The 16,487-nt window shown below is 39.4% G+C and overlaps 1 protein-coding gene across 10 annotated transcripts in view; it reads left to right on the top strand.

The window, feature by feature from the left end:
* Positions 1 to 16,487, top strand: part of ubr5 (ubiquitin protein ligase E3 component n-recognin 5) — a 60,960-nt gene that overhangs the window by 28,073 nt on the left and 16,400 nt on the right. For 4 of the 10 annotated variants that reach the window (XM_004915106.4, XM_004915113.4, XM_004915112.4 and 1 more), the window contains 22 exons: positions 195 to 306; positions 1,466 to 1,620; positions 2,177 to 2,383; positions 3,138 to 3,348; positions 3,963 to 4,089; positions 4,244 to 4,392; positions 4,878 to 4,973; positions 6,903 to 7,026; positions 8,279 to 8,376; positions 8,483 to 8,631; positions 9,221 to 9,312; positions 9,397 to 9,543; positions 10,378 to 10,496; positions 11,096 to 11,222; positions 11,299 to 11,428; positions 11,964 to 12,124; positions 12,258 to 12,497; positions 13,425 to 13,548; positions 14,513 to 14,624; positions 14,962 to 15,093; positions 15,182 to 15,439; positions 15,669 to 15,931. In XM_004915106.4, the coding sequence (XP_004915163.2) occupies positions 195 to 306; positions 1,466 to 1,620; positions 2,177 to 2,383; positions 3,138 to 3,348; positions 3,963 to 4,089; positions 4,244 to 4,392; positions 4,878 to 4,973; positions 6,903 to 7,026; positions 8,279 to 8,376; positions 8,483 to 8,631; positions 9,221 to 9,312; positions 9,397 to 9,543; positions 10,378 to 10,496; positions 11,096 to 11,222; positions 11,299 to 11,428; positions 11,964 to 12,124; positions 12,258 to 12,497; positions 13,425 to 13,548; positions 14,513 to 14,624; positions 14,962 to 15,093; positions 15,182 to 15,439; positions 15,669 to 15,931 (3,333 nt within the window). The remainder of the gene's footprint in view (positions 1 to 194; positions 307 to 1,465; positions 1,621 to 2,176; positions 2,384 to 3,137; positions 3,349 to 3,962; positions 4,090 to 4,243; positions 4,393 to 4,877; positions 4,974 to 6,902; positions 7,027 to 8,278; positions 8,377 to 8,482; positions 8,632 to 9,220; positions 9,313 to 9,396; positions 9,544 to 10,377; positions 10,497 to 11,095; positions 11,223 to 11,298; positions 11,429 to 11,963; positions 12,125 to 12,257; positions 12,498 to 13,424; positions 13,549 to 14,512; positions 14,625 to 14,961; positions 15,094 to 15,181; positions 15,440 to 15,668; positions 15,932 to 16,487) is intronic. The other 6 variants (XM_004915110.4, XM_002931533.5, XM_004915108.4 and 3 more) reach the window with 5 other exon arrangements.

Raw genomic sequence — 16,487 nt, 5'->3', positions numbered from 1 at the left:
CAGTCCCTGCTGGACCCCCAAAAACAATTAAAGATGTTTTACGTGTAGCAAGTTAAAGGAAACATTGGGTTTTCTCCATCCTGTGTTTGGGGTACAGCTGCTCTTCTTGGACTACCTTCTCTTGTATTTTTCTCTCTGTATTGTTTATTCGCTTCTTTGTATTTTGTAATAATTTTTATTGGAACTTATTCTAGGTTGTGAAAACTGGTGGGACACCCAAAGTCCCAGACTGTTTCCAAAGAACACCCAAAAAGCTTTGTATTCCAGAAAAAACTGAAATCCTGGCAGTCAATGTAGATTCCAAAGGTAAAGTTCTGAATGTTTTGTTCCTTTTTAAAGCTGTAACTTAAACATAAGAAAGATCCTTTATCAGCTACAATGTTATAAAAACCATATATATATATATATATAATATATATATATATATATATATATATATCTATCTACACTATCTGTAGATCTTATGATCAAAATAGCCATGGATGTTATGCTTGTTCGAGGAATCATCCAAGCCACGCTTAAAGAAAAATTATACACCCAGAATGAATGCTTAACCAGCCGATAGTTTATATTATGTTAAATGACCTATTAAAGAATCTCTTGACAAACAGTAAATATTGCCCTTTTACATCCTTTCCCTTGATCCACCTTTTAGCGATTGGCTTTGTGCTACCTCGGAGATCAGCTGACAGGAAATAATGCAGCTCTAACTGTAACAGGAAGTGTGGAAGCAAAAGGCAGAACTCTGCCCATTAATTGGCTGATGGGGCCTAGCATGTATGTGTGCCTTGGCTTGTTTGTGTGCACTGCGAATCCTATGATCCCAGCAGGCAGCCCTTAATTCTTAAAATGCTGATTTTCTATTTAGGAGTACCCAGTAGCACATACTACTAAAAAGTTTATAAAAATGGTTTATTTAGATGAAGCAGGGTTTTACATATGAGCTTGTTTAAGCAATATATTTTTTATAGAGACCTACATTGTTTGGGGTATAGTTTACCTTTAAAAGGTTTAATAGAATCTGCCAAACACAGCATCAACGGGCAGGGTGTTCCACAACCTTACTGTGAAGAACCACCTACGCTGCTTCAAACTAAAGTTCAGTTAGTCAAGTCTAAAGGAGTGGCCTCTGGTGCATTGATCTTTTTCTGTTGGAAGCACCCCAAATATATATGTTTATAATATCCAAATGTAATTTTAAAGAATAATCATGTCCTCTCGCAAGTGACTTTTCTCTAGAGAAAACAACCCCAACCAGGACAGGTGCATTCAGAATGCCTCTTGTGCTATTTAGTGGATGCAACTGGAGTGAAGCTTTATATTCTAAAATACTTGCTCCTATGTTACCTTTCAAAATGAAGTCTAAGCCATTCTTCCTTTTCTTTCTTAGAAATTGTTGTAAAATATAGTGGTTTGGCTTGTCCTTGCTATGATGCTAACTTAGAGTCTTTCCTGTTCTGTGCAGGGGTTCATGCGGTACTGAAAACAGGCACGTGGGTACGGTACTGTATCTTTGACCTTGCAACTGGAAAAGCAGAACAGGAGAACAACTTCCCAACAAGCAGCATTGCATTTCTCGGCCAAAACGAAAGAAATGTTGCCATCTTTACAGCCGGGCAGGTTAGCTAGAGTTTTTTTTTGCCTAATGAAAAAATGTAGTAATATTCAAAATAATTATGTATTATTTATTTATTATGCACTTAGAATACATTTCTAGCGATTTTGGGGTCTTGTTTTATGTGTTATTACAGTTTTGCTGAAAAAGGTGAAATTGCCCTTTAAGCTGTGAGTCTCAGTTCCCCTAAGACCTGTTTAGCTTATTAGTTACAATTGTATCTCAGTGCAGGGGGGCTTTTTACCTTTCTGGGCTCTCTGCCAAAAGCTACTTTATGTAATTTAAAGTGATCAACAATGTTTCTACGTGCAGGTTGATGCTCGTTAAGATTTCTGGTCTCTCTGCCAAAAGCTACTTTTAATTAAATTGGTAACTTTTTTTTTTTTAGCTTCAGTGCAGGAGATCAAAAGGAAATGAGGGACAGTTCAGGTAGAATCTGGGACTATGGTTTAGTGTGCAGCAGCTAAAAGCTAATTGCCTTGATTGCATTTGTTACTACAAATCAGGTTTTAATAGCTATGGATGTTCCCCTGCAGTAAGGAAATTATCTCTCTGTCACAGGAATCTCCCATCATTCTTAGAGATGGTAATGGTACCATTTATCCCATGGCGAAAGATTGCATGGGTGGAATAAGGGATCCAGACTGGCTTGATCTTCCTCCAATAAGCAGCCTTGGAATGGGAGTTCATTCTTTAACCAATCTCCCTGCAAATTCAACAATTAAGAAGAAAGCAGCCATTATCATCATGGCTGTTGAGGTGTGTATTGTACGTCTCTGCCTTTTTTTTTTTGTTACTAATAACTAAGACCAGTTAATTTTATTTATAGAAAGAAAAAAAATATATGTACATATTACTGTCTAGTTCTAATACTACTCTTAGAAAATGTATTAGACATGGATCACGTAACAAGCTTAAAGGAATAGTTCACCTTCAAATTAACGTTTAGTATGTTATAGGATAGCCAATGCTTAGCAACTTTTCAATTGGTCATCATTTTTCATTTTTTTTGTTATAGCTTTTGAAATTCTATATTTACATTTATATTTGAAATGTATATATTGAATTATTTTCCTCCAAGCTTTCAAATGGGGGTGACTGACCTTTTCTACCTTTTTATTCAAACCCTCTGCAATTCATATGCTAGTCTCTAATTCAAGCCACTCCTAGCAACCAGAGAGCTGCTGAAATTTTAAACTGGAGAGTTGCTGAGCAAAAAGTAAATAAAAAAAACCCCCTCAAAAAACTCACAAATAATAAATGAAGACCATATCCCAATTGCCTCAGAATATGAATCTCTAAATTATACTAAAAGTTAATTGAAAGGTGAATAACGACTTTACTTAAAATTTATATGAATATTGAGTGTCCCCAAGCAACCTTTCGGGGTTATCCCAGCCCTTTCTCGGGCCAAATATGTCTCAGTACCCTATTTACCACCAGTTAAGCAATTAAAATATTTCATTGTTGTTAATCTCACTTTAAGTGCACTATACAATCTATATTGTTTTTGTGTGTGCAGAAGCAAACATTGATGCAACACATTCTGCGATGCGATTATGAGGCCTGCAGGCAGTATTTGATGAACCTTGAGCAAGGTGTTGTCTTGGATCCAAACACTCAGATGCTGCAGACTTTTCTGAGCCACCGATGTGATGGCAATAGGAACATATTGCATGCCTGCGTGTCAGTCTGCTTTCCAACAAGCAACAAGGAAACAAAAGAAGAGGAAGGTAAGACTAAACCTGTAATAGCTGGCCACAAGTATGTATGTATGTATGTATGTATGTATGTATGTATATTTTTCCACAGAGCTAAGAGACAAGAGGATGGAGGTCCCTGTCCCATAGATACAATCTAAATGGGAGGGTAACTTACAGACACAAATAGAAGGGTATTAGTGCTACAGGTTACTGTGGGTGACACTGCAATATAAGTGGCGGTTCCCAGTTCAGTTGCTATGTGAGTGCCCAAAAAGGAGGTCTTTGAGTTTAGTTCTGAAGAGACTAAGGAAGGATTCTCTCCGGAGGAGTTCAGAGATGGCATTCCAAATGTCAAAGATTACCCCCCTCACCCCCAGACAACGTGCTGACTTGACAGGGTTTGAACGTGCCATTGATAGAGATAGTAAAAGGGGGAGTAGGACCAGGCATAGGTGGAAAGATGATCAGTTCAGTTTTTATTATGTTATGCTTGATATTTTTAATGTTTTTGTTTGTGAGTTATGTATTTTATAGTGAAATGTTATTTGTCTTACTCTAGTGTAATACTTGCCTAATGGACCTGTGTTATTGAATTCTATGGAGAATCGCATAGACAGATCTAATACTAATTATATTTGTTTCAGAAGCAGAGCGCTCTGAAAGGAATACGTTTGCAGAGAGACTGTCTGCCGTAGAAGCGATTGCCAATGCTATCTCTGTGGTTTCTAGCAATGGTCCTGGAAATCGTGCTGGTTCTTCCAGCAGCAGAAGGTGAGAAATAACTTTGTTGAGTGCTGCATGGTCATAGTTATTGCTGGCAAATCAGTAATTTAAAACTATGTCTAGAGACCATTTCTCTAAAAGGGTTAATTGTTCCTTACAGTGATTATTGTATTAGTGTAGTGATTGTTTTTCCTTCTAACAGCTTGAGATTAAGGGAAATGATGAGGAGATCGCTTCGGGCAGCAGGATTGGGAAGACATGAGGCTGGAGCATCTAGTGATCACCAAGACCCTGTATCCCCTCCCATTGCACCTCCTAGCTGGGTTCCTGATCCACCTGCTATGGATCCAGGTGAGGGAAACCTATAAAAAAAAAATGCTATTGAAAACGTAACGATAATTATACCAATTGAGTCTATGGGAACTGGATGGGCCTCAATTTTTACAGTTTTTACTTGCAAATGCTGCCCCATTTGTGTTTGTGTAATCAGATGGAAATTCCATGTATGATTGCTTTTTCATGCATATAGCCCGATTTCAGTTCCACTAGACTTTACCTGTTTTTACCGGTTATGTGTGGTGATATAAACAAATAGATGTTTAGTGTGGTTGGAGCTTAATATTTTCAAGTCTACCTTTTGCGGTGTCTTTTGTGTAAATACTATATTAGATGTATTTTTGTTCTAGGAGGCTCTTGTTGATGCCTGTTTATATTGCAATTTCTAGTCTGAATCTGTAGTAATACTTAAGTCTTTATAGTTTGAATTGCAGCTTTTTTTGTATGCTTGTTGTGCAGGCTGTGATACATTGCATTGTTGTCTTCTCTTTTTCCAAAAGATGGTGACATAGATTTTATCCTGGCCCCTGCTGTAGGATCACTTACCACAGCATCCACTGTACCTGGCCAAGGACCAAGTACTTCTACAATACCAGGTTAGCACAGCTCACAGAACAGTATATATGGTTATTAAATGTTGGTAGACTGAAACTAAAGAGTCTATGGGAGGATGCTACATGCAACCCCCAGCTGTATCATGGGAAACTGTTCCACCTAGCAGGGGTTGGATACTCTAATGAAGACATGACAAATGACATGCAAAAAAGTGTCTCTTTATCTCTCGTCTTCACATGAGAATGGAGCCACTGATCTATAGTTGAAGCCTCAATGACTTCTAATTAAGAGCCAAACTATACTTCAGTGTGGTTGCCAGCCTTTATCAAAGCCTTTGGTAAAGACTAGGGGCCCGAGTATGTAGTGCAGCTGCAGAGCATGGCTAGGGGTCTGGAAATGCTGGGCAATCAGCACGGCCCCCCATCTGTCTGGCTGCTGTGACAGCTTACCTTTGTGTCACCTTTAAATAGTATCCATACTGAGATTAATTGGTTCCTATTTTATTCACACCTCAGATCCTGATCTGGCTGCCCTGCCTTGCCTGTGTGTGTGCGCCTTACTCTGCCTACCCTACCCTGTCTGTGTGCCCTATGCTGCCTGTGTGTGCCATACGCTGCCTGCCATACTCTTCCTGCCCTATGCTGCCTGTGGGAGGTGAACCTGGCAGGGGTTTGTTGTTAGGGGGTCTCTAAGATGTTTATATGCTGGCGGTTGCTGTGCTATCCACTGGGGAGGATGAGTCATAGAATTAAGAGTACGGCTTTATGCATAATACATTTCTCTCACATATGAGTGATATCCATGCAGTGAGCGCCAAATTTTTTTTTTTTTTTTTTTGGTGTGCTACCACCATTGATCTGTGGGTATGGTCTTAAAAGTTCTTGTGATAACATGGGTGTGGTTTGAAGGGGACGCAGTTTAATAAAGGGTAGTGGTCAAAATTGGTTTCTATTATCAGCCCTCCACCACGTAGCCCTCCACCACGTAGGCCCTTGGTACCACAGAAGTTGGACAGCACTGGTTTAGGCAAATTCTCATTCAAAATGTCTTTCTCACTAAAAACAAGTACAAAACTTCTAATACTAATAACTGCAACCAGTCTTCTCCAGTGGAGGGAACATTTCTCAGCTCCAGGGTACATGGCTACATACACTCACCAAAAGGATTATTAGGAACACCTGTTAAATTTCTCATTAATGCAATTATCTAATCAACCAATCACATGGCAGTTGCTTCAATGCATTTAGGGGTGTGGTCCTGGTCAAGACAATCTCCTGAACTCCAAACTGAATGTCAGAATGGGAAAGAAAGGTGATTTAAGCAATTTTGAGCATGGCGTGGTTGTTGGTGCTAGACGGGCCGGTCTGAGTATTTCACAATCTGCTCAGTTACTGGGATTTTCACGCACAACCATTTGTAGGGTTTACAATATGGGCCAACATTTCTAAAGAATGCTTTCAGCACCTTGTTGAATCAATGCCACGTAGAATTAAGGCAGTTCTGAAGGCGAAAGGGGGTCAAACACCCTATTAGTATGGTGTTCCTAATAATCCTTTTGGTGAGTGTATAGTATTATATTCTTGAATATTCCAGAATCTAGATAAGAGGTGTCTCCTGCTGCTTTGTGGCCAACTATATCTCGCGAGTCTTTTTCGGCGATTTCCCGAAATCGCGCCGCCGCGTGTGCCATCCCACTGGCCGGTGGGATGGCAGGTGAAGGCAACTCGGGGAGATTAGTCGCCCGCGAACAGGGAGATTTGTCGCGGGCGACTAATCTCCCCGTGTGCCAGAGCCCTTAACAGCCAACAGCCCTAGATAGAGGCGATAGAGGGAGTCTGAGAACTTGAGTGTTACTAGTATGGGATTGATGATCATAGGAATCCCATAGGGAAATGTTATAAGTTGTATATACATTGCAAAAGTGGGTTTACATTTTCTTTAAATTGGTTTTATTTTGTAATTCTTTCTAGGTCCTTCCTCAGAACCATCAGTTGTGGAGTCCAAGGATCGGAAGGCAAATGCACACTTCATACTGAAGTTATTATGTGATAGCATCGTTTTGCAGCCTTACCTTCGTGATCTCCTGTCTGCCAAGTATGTTGGTATTTACCACTGTTACAGCACTTGTAAATGATTAACTCAGTTAACCGGTGCAATTTTCCATAAAAACATTTCTCTCAATGTATTCGAACTAGGTTATTCCACTTATCCATGCTCTATTTGTATCTTCAAAGCTGCAGCTTTGCACTTTGTTTCACGGGAGACTATCCACTTAGAAAGCTTAGAAATACTATTAGACTGTTAGATTGCTTACTTAAAGGAACAGTATCACCAAAAAATGAAAGAGCTTTAAAGTAATAACAATATAATGCACTGTTGCCCTGCACTGGTAAAACTAGTGTGTTTGCTACAGTAACACTACTATAATTTATATAATAAGCTGCTGTGTAGCCATGGGGGTAGCCAGTCAAGCTGGAAAAAAGGAGAAAAGGCACAGGTTACATAGCAGATAACAGATAAGCTCTGTAGAATACAATAGTGTTTTATCTGTTATCTGCAATGTGCCTGTGCCTTTTCTCCTTTGAATGGCTGCCTCCATGGCTACATAGCAGCTTATTTATATAAATTATAGTAGACTTTCTGAAGTAAACACACAACTTTTACCAGTGCAGGGCAGCAGCACATTATATTTTAGTTACTTTTATACACTTTCATTTTTTGGTGTTACTGTTCCTTTAAGGCCACCTTTTCATTCAATCCTTTGTCCCTCTTATGGAGCCAATCAGCTTCCTGTCTGGCCTGCCCTAAGTCAGGTTTTGATTTTGCAGTTTTTGGACACACTCTATATCAAATGCATCTCAAGACTGGTTTTGTGACTTAGAATGGTTGTTGAGGAATAATGGGAAAGGAGAATGTACCCAACCACACAAAAAATCCACACATTCAGTCTTGTGGCTTGGTGCATGTTTGCCCAGTATATGTGCATTTGCTTTGGTATTGTACCACCCTATGTCCAATATTGTGCTAGAATAGGATTGTTTAGAAATTATGGCTTACTATGTTGTTGAAAAGAGTAAAATAAAGCATACAAATGTGGTAGTTTTTAGTCCTCTAAAGACCCCATAGTAAGTATAGATTCAGGATTGACTAGTTCTCTGTTGATTCTGGTAAATGCCAGAAAGGCTGCTGACCAATTGCAAATGTAAAGATCTCATCCAAATTTATTAGCTTGAGGTTGTGTTTTATTTTAAATGACATTGGGTGTGACAAGGAGGCATTTATGAGCTACTAAGTGTATTTCTCATAATTGATAAGCCACTAATTATAGTTGCTATGTTTTATTCAGGGATGCCAGAGGTATGACTCCTTTCATGTCTGCTGTTAGTGGAAGAGCCTATCCAGCTGCAATTACCATACTGGAAACTGCACAGAAAATTGCAAAAGGTAAGATATTGTTTATTTCACAGTTTTCTGTTTCTGAAGCAAGTACTTTTGAATGTTGCGTCTGACTTCACCTTTCTGATCTGAATCCGATTCTTAATCATTCCAGCCGAAGCCAATTCAAGTGAGAAAGAGGAGGATGTTTTCAAGGGAATGATATGTCCACCTGGTACCAATGCAGACGACTCTCCTCTCTATGTACTTTGCTGCAATGATACCTGCAGTTTTACATGGACAGGAGCTGAACATATCAACCAGGTATGACGGCAATTAATATATACACTTTAGTCTATTGTAATATTTATATTCACAATATGAATTTACAAATATGAATAACCCCTATGAATGTTGCCCACAGTTGAATCTGGTTTCCCACTTCATGTTTTATTTACCCCCCCACCCCCAACTTCATTAATAGTATGTGGATTGTATTTTGAAATTAAAATTCTTCTAAATGAAGGCTGTTTGGGACTATCTACAGCAGGGCTCCCCAACCTTTCTTACTTGTGAGCCACAGTCGAATGTAAAAAGACTTGGAGAGCAACACAAGCATCATAAAAGTTCATGTGTCAAATAAGTGCAGTGATTAGCTATTTGGTAGCTTTTATGCACCCTATCAGCTTACAGGAGGCTATGTTTGGCAGTACATCATGTTTTATGCAACCAAAACTTGCCGCCAAGCCAGCAATTCAAATATAAACACCTGCTTTGGGGACACTGGGAGCAACATCCAAGGGGTTGGTGAGCAGCATTTTGCCCAAGAGCCACTAGTTGGGGCATGCTCTACATTTGTATTCCTGCTCTGTGTACAGTATCTATTGTCACGTGTCTATTTTTTTTTTCTCAGGATATATTTGAATGTCGAACATGTGGCTTGTTGGAATCCCTGTGCTGTTGTACTGAATGTGCTAGAGTTTGCCACAAAGGTCATGACTGCAAGTAAGTGTGTTATTATGGCCAGAACCTCTAACACTTTGTCAAAATCTTGTCTTTTGGGTTATAATATTAGCGTTCTCGTTTTAGATTGAAAAGAACATCGCCTACTGCTTACTGTGACTGTTGGGAGAAATGCAAATGCAAAACATTAATTGCCGGCCAAAAGTCTGCACGACTTGACCTACTCTATCGACTGCTAACCATCACTAATCTGGTTACAATGCCAAACAGCAGGTAACTGGTATATTGTCTGTTTATGTTAGGAATTATTTTGTTATCCTAAGCAAAGTCCTGTACATTGCTGTAGTGGTTTGTTTTGGTTTAACTGTTCTTTAAAAATTTAGGCAAAGGGTTGAGTGGAGACCGTAATTCTAGAGAGGGGTGTGTATTGGGTTAAAGCATGCAAAAGGATTGTATTTACTTACTGTTTAAATAAATGATACTCTCTCCCTTTTAATTATTAAACCCCCTCCTGTAGCTGCTCAAGTTTTAAAAGTATGGTTTTTAGAACAACTCTGTTCTGTTCTCTGTTCTAAACTCTTGAAGTGTGAAAACCTCTATCCATTAAAGGAACAGTTCAGTGTAAAAATGAAACAAGGTATATAGGCTGTGCAAAATCAAAAACTTACCATTTGCTTGTGGAGAAGGAAAGTGATTTTGGCATTTAATTGCCAATAGATTTGCAATATATATTCTGCAGAAAGTTTTACCATACCTGAGTAAACAGCCATAGAAGCTCCCTCCGTTTAAGATAGCAGCTGCCATTTTAGCTTGAAGCTCAGGAAGCTGAAGACACATTTCTAATAACAGTGAATGCATATTAAAATGTCTCAGTGAGCCTGTTCTTGTTCGATAGGATTTACTTCACTAAAGCCTTTAAAGTGCAGTTATTCCAAACCGTTCTGTTCTAACTTTTGCATAGGGTTACTAAGGAGCCACTGCAATTCAGACTCCTCATATTTAATCATAATTTATAATATGGTTTTGCCCTACACTGGTTATATTTGATTCCAAATGATAGTTTTACTGTGTTGTATTAAGACTAATATATATCTGACCTTCTTTTAGGGGGGAGCACATTCTTCTTTTCTTAGTTCAGACTGTAGCCAGACAGACAGTAGAACACTGCCAGTACCGACCTCCACGAATTCGAGAAGATCGCAATCGAAAGGCAGCCAACCCTGAAGGTGAATTACATGGGTGCCCTCCTAGCTTTTAGATTTCCTGATTTATAATGTTGTATCCTGTGAATTACTGCTTCCTTCTTTCCCTTTAAATCAAATGAAGGGTTGGCAAGACCCTTCTGGTTTTGGTTTTCCCCCCACCTGACAGGGAAATAGCTGAGGGTGGGTGCAGCCAAGCGAGGGACCCCTCTTGGCAAACTTTGGGTTTTACCAAAAGGGGTTCCTAAGAGGAAGCTGGGAGCTTGCTTTTGAGGGCACTAGAGTAAGACTGGAGAGAGCAGCTGCTGGTGAGGAGGGATAAAAGCCACAAGGCAAAACCCAGCTGAAATGTTCTTTTGGTTTTGATCTGTTGCCCTGTTCTGGTGATAATGGAGCCTTATCTCATTAATTGCTCCTGTACCGAATGAGAAATCACCGGTCCTTCAGCAGGGCCATTCTCGAGGCTCTACATATCACATTTATAACATTACATACACAGATTTCATGGTTGTATTGATAGGGGTACAAAAACTCTTGCTAATTGTTGTATATAAAGATCTGATGTGATTGTGGATGTTGGAGCGTAATAATGCAAGACCGTACTTTCCTTTCTTTCATTAAAGATTCTGACATGCCAGATCATGACCTAGAGCCCCCTAGGTTTGCCCAGCTTGCACTGGAACGTGTTTTGCAAGATTGGAACGCGCTTAAATCCATGATTATGTTTGGTTCCCAGGAAAATAAAGACCCGTGAGTTATCACTTAGAATTTCCTTTAACACTTTTCTTTCATTCCAAAGTTGTAACGTGCAGTTTCTTATCTCAAGTCTTAGTGCTAGCAGTAGAATTGGCCATCTTCTTCCGGAAGAACAAGTATATTTGAACCAGCAGAGCGGCACCATTCGCTTGGACTGTTTTACTCATTGCCTTATTGTGAAGTGCACAGCAGATATTTTGGTAAGTTTCTTAAAGGAACAGTAACACCAAAAAATGAAAGAGCTTTAAAGTAATAAAAATATAATGCACTGTTGCCCTGCACTGGTAAAACTGGTGTGTTTGCTACAGTAACACTACTATAATTTATATAATAAGCTACTGTGTAGCCATGGGGGCAGCCATTCAAGCTGGAAAAAAGGAGAAAAGGCACAGGTTACATAGCAGATAACATATAAAACACTATTGTATTCTACAGAACTTATCTGTTATCTGCTATGTGCCTGTGCCTTTTCACCTTTGAATGGCTGCCTCCATGGCTACACAGCAGCTTATTTATATAAATTATAGTAGACTTTCTGAAGTAAACACACAAATTTTACCAGTGCAGGGCAGCAGCACATTATATTTTAGTTACTTTTATACACTTTCATTTTTTGGTGTTACTGTTTCTTTAAATTCCTCAGGAAGAAAAAAATCTGTTTACACAAACAACTGGTAAATTTTTTGTTTCATTTGTAATGATATTGCTGTTTTTTGTTTTTTTGTTTTTTTTAAGCTGCTTGATACCTTGCTGGGGACTCTTGTGAAGGAACTCCAAAATAAATATACGCCTGGGCGTAGAGAAGAAGCAGTAGCTGTCACAATGCGTTTCCTGCGTTCAGTGGCTCGTGTTTTTGTTATTCTCAGTGTAGAAATGGCTTCGTCCAAGAAGAAAAAGTAAGAACAGAGTGTTCCATTTGTGTTAACTTTTTCAGTTAATCTCTACTTTGATGTACTCTACTTGATAAGACTGTGTGTTTAGTGTGCAACTTTTTTAAAGTTTTTTTTTTTTCTCAATTTTGTTTTCCAGCAATTTCATTCCACAGCCAATTGGGAAATGCAAGAGAGTGTTCCAGGCTTTACTTCCATATGCAGTGGAGGAGTTGTGTAATGTTGCGGAATCCCTCATTGTCCCAGTGAGAATGGGTATAGCACGACCAACTGCCCCCTTCACACTGGCAAGCACAAGCATAGATGCTATGCAGGGCAGTGAGGAACTGTTTTCTGTGGAGCCTCTACCTCCAAGACCTTCGTCTGATCAGTCTAACAGGTAAAAATGTGCTGGATGAGACAAGAAAGCTTTAGGACTGGTGGAAATAGGTTAGCATTAGGCAAAAAGAAACAGGCACAAGTGAGTAAAGTTTTTGTTACTCTAAGCTAAACAAGTAATCGGTGATGGTTTTTTAAAGTTGGCACTGGAAGTGTGCAGACAAAATTACAGTTATTATACATTTGTTTTGGGAAGACAGGGATGATATGGTTATATTCCTTATACTAAGGCAACTTTCAGCGTGTTATAGGATGTCCTCTATTCCTTGCAACTTTTCAGTTGGTCTATTACCTTTCCAATGAGGGTTACTGACCCTGACATCATTACTATTGTTCTATGAGACTTTAGTTTTTTTATTGTTACTACTTGTTGTTCAGCTTTTTTTCAGGCCCTTTCCTATTCATCTTTCAGTTTCTCATTCAAACCACTAACTGGGTTGCTAGCGTAAACTGGAATCTAGCAAAAAGAAAACTAGTGACATTTTGGACTGTTGAGCTGCTGAACATAAAGCTAATTCAAAGACCACAAGAAATAAAAATGTAGATCAGTTGCAGATTGTCTCAGATTATAACTTTTCATTATTTAGTACTAAGATGTAATTTAAATGTCAAATACCCATTTAATGAGAGAATAATACTTTGTCAGAACCTTTAAAGCTGATGCAAGGAAACACATTATAACTATATTAGCATTTGCACCTATTGCTTTCTTTATTGCAGAGTTCCATTTATAAAGCTGTACATATGTTTTGATGCTTTAATGTATAAATACACATTTTACTTAAATCTTACAGTAGATAAGAGAAAAATTTGCAAACAACCCTTCTTTAGGACAATAGGCAACCGTCTCGTCCCTATTTTAACTGAAGGGATAGTTTAGGGGGAAAAGTATTTATGTATTCCCCACCTTGATTGTTTTTCTACATAGTTCGAATCAGTCCCAGTCATCCTATATCATTAGGAATCCTCAGCAAAGAAGAATAAGCCAGTCCCAGCCTGTGCGAGGCCGAGATGAAGAGCAGGATGATATTGTGTCAGCAGATGTGGAAGAGGTAAGTTCTCCTATTCTGCTGCTACATGTGTTGCCATCTATGTAATTGCTTTGTAATTAACTACCAAGTTGGGAAAACACTGAATTACTTATATTTACATATCAATTTTTACATAATTTTGGGTAAAAGGGGTAGTATAATAACACTACCTTTTTTTTATTTTGCATACTAAAGTAGAGTTACAAAAGAAGAGGTTCAGCTCTTAGTTTCTCACAATAGAAGGAAGATGCAATCAGACATTTGACACGTTTTTCTTAGCAGCCTCTTGCCAAATATGTCCGTTTCTGACTTGCAAGAGTGCTTTAAACATTTTTCCAAGAATTGTAGGGTGGGGTAAAGAAATTTCCAGTGCACTGAGATGGCTTTTTTGGAGTAGTACAGCAACTGTCGGTAGCACATCCTAGACTCTGGCCAGAGTAGTAGGGTGCCTACTTTTCCTAGCAGGCAGAGTTCTGGATAATTCTGGGTAGCGAGTGTTTGGGAAAACCAGCTTTTCCTCTAAGAACCGCAATAATGTACCCCAGAGCCTCTAAATTATTGGGCAAGACCAGAAAACATGGAACAGTAATCCTATATCATCCTGACATTTAGAACATTTGTGTTTTTGAGCTGAACAGGGCAAAGAGGGAGGTTAAGGGTTGTGACACACAGGGATTAGTCGCTGCGCGACAAATCTCCATTGCCGCGGGCGACCAATCTCCCCGAAATGCCATCCCACCCCACCGGCTAGAATGTAAATCGCTGGTGGGATGGCATACGCGGCGCCGCAATTTGCCAAAGTTTCCTCTAAAGGCAACTTCGGCGACAGAGGTACTTTGTGTTTGGTCTTTGCTTTACATTGAGCAAGGTGATATACTGCCCCTTTATATGGCCCTTTACATTGACCATTGGTTCTCTGTGGAGATTTTTTCTATACATTTTCTTTTTGATTTTCTTGTAAGAAGCTGTGTAATTTGTTACTTAGGTTGAAGTGGTAGAGGGGGTAGCAGGAGAAGAGGACCATCATGATGAGCAGGAAGAGCATGGAGAGGAGAATACAGAAGCAGAAGGGCAACATGATGAGCACGATGAAGATGGTAACAAATATTTTATTGAAGGCCAACTCCTCTAAAATAAAGACAGTTTAATTATGCAGCTTTCCAGTATACATTAATTTTTTTTTGTTAGTAAATAGTTTTATACTTTGTTCCAAGAGACATAACCAACAATGCAAAAAGGGACTGATAAATACTGCTTTTAGTAGAATTCAAATTATTAAACATTTTTAATATATATAGGAAAGATGCTTGGAAGAAAAATCCTTTCTGGGTGGACATCCCCTTTAAACATGGAGAATGTAGGAGTGTTTTACTTGCCACTTACATTTCACCAATTCCCATTCCTCAAACCCATTGTGTACATTTGTATTTTTAGGGAGTGACATGGAGTTAGACCTTCTGGCTGCGGCTGAAACAGAAAGTGACAGTGAAAGTAACCACAGCAATCAAGATAATGCCAGTGGTCGGAGGAGTGTAGTAACAGCAGCTACTGCCGGATCAGAAGCAGGTATGCTCAGAAGTATATGAAATATTTTGCAAACTTTCGTTTGCTAAAGGAAAAAATGTTCTGAGCGGTGTATATGTTGATTTTATAGGCGCCAGCAGTGTTCCAGCCTTTTTCTCTGAAGATGACTCTCAGTCCAATGACTCCAGTGATTCTGATAGCAGTAGTAGTCAAAGTGATGACCTGGACCAGGAGACCTTTATGATTGATGAGCCTCTAGAAAGGTCGTCAAACAGTAATCATGCCAACGGGGCTGCCCAGGCTCCAAGATCAATGCAGTGGGCAGTAAGGAACACTCAGAGCCAAAGAGCCCCAAACACCACACCATCTAATACTTCTACACCTGCTGGTAAGCATTCTTGTCTGTTTAATTTCTATAGTTTCTGGCTGTTTATAGGAAATATTTAGCTGTTTGCATTGTTATCCCTGCCTAGCCCATCCCTTCAGATATTACTAAAGAGAGAAATACTCACATGTTATCTTGAGTGTTGCCTTTTTAGTAGTCACTTGCGCTAGGCTTTGCAGCTTGTTCATTTAGCAGTAAAAATCTTATGGGTTTTTTTCTCCCCTCTTTGCAGCAAGTTCTGGTGCCTTGATTTACATCGAACCATCCAGTCTGAGGCGGAGTGGCAACATGAGCTCCAGTGCAGCAGCAGCAGCCCTTGAAGCAAGCAATTCAAGCAGTTATTTAACATCAGCGAGCAGTCTGGCTAGAGCCTACAGCATTGTGATACGGCAGATATCTGACCTTATGGGTCTAATCCCCAAGTATAATCACTTGGTCTATTCACAGATCCCAGCAGCTGTGAAGCTAACCTATCAAGATGCAGTTAACTTACAGGTTTGCCCTCCTAATTATTCATGTTACTGCCTTAATAGTTCTAATATTCAAAATGCAGTTTGTAAAATGCATGTTAATGATTGCTTTCCTTTATTGATATAATTAACCCTAAGCGCAGCAAAACTCGTGTTTGTGATTTTAAGTGGATTAGGCAGAATCCAATCCTGCTGAAAAAAGGCAGAATCTTGGCCTGAATCCTGAACCCAATTTTGGATTTGGTACATCCCTTTTTCATGTACATCCATCTGTTTAGGTGATGCCATTGTGGTTTCATTGGCTCAGCTAAGCATCAGTAAGTTTGCAGCATATATAACAGCACCATCTCCCATAAAGATGTGAATATTTTAGAAACCCACAGCAGAGTTGGTCACAGGGTGCAAAATTTTCTTGCACTCTGCCACTTGCTCTGCAGGTTGCTCCCAACGGTGGAGTTTCCAAAATGGATCTCAAAGAGCTACAGTGCTGCCTGTGTTTGGGGGCTCTTTATTCATGTGGGCATCTTTTGGAACACCCTGTAGCTTGTGAATAATTCAGGCCAGCAGATGCAGGTATAGGA

Source organism: Xenopus tropicalis, chromosome 6 (assembly GCF_000004195.4).
Source record: "Xenopus tropicalis strain Nigerian chromosome 6, UCB_Xtro_10.0, whole genome shotgun sequence".
NCBI lineage: Eukaryota > Metazoa > Chordata > Amphibia > Anura > Pipidae > Xenopus > Xenopus tropicalis.
The sequence above is the reverse complement of the archived record's forward strand: the minus strand, read 5'-3'. Positions and strand labels throughout refer to the sequence as shown.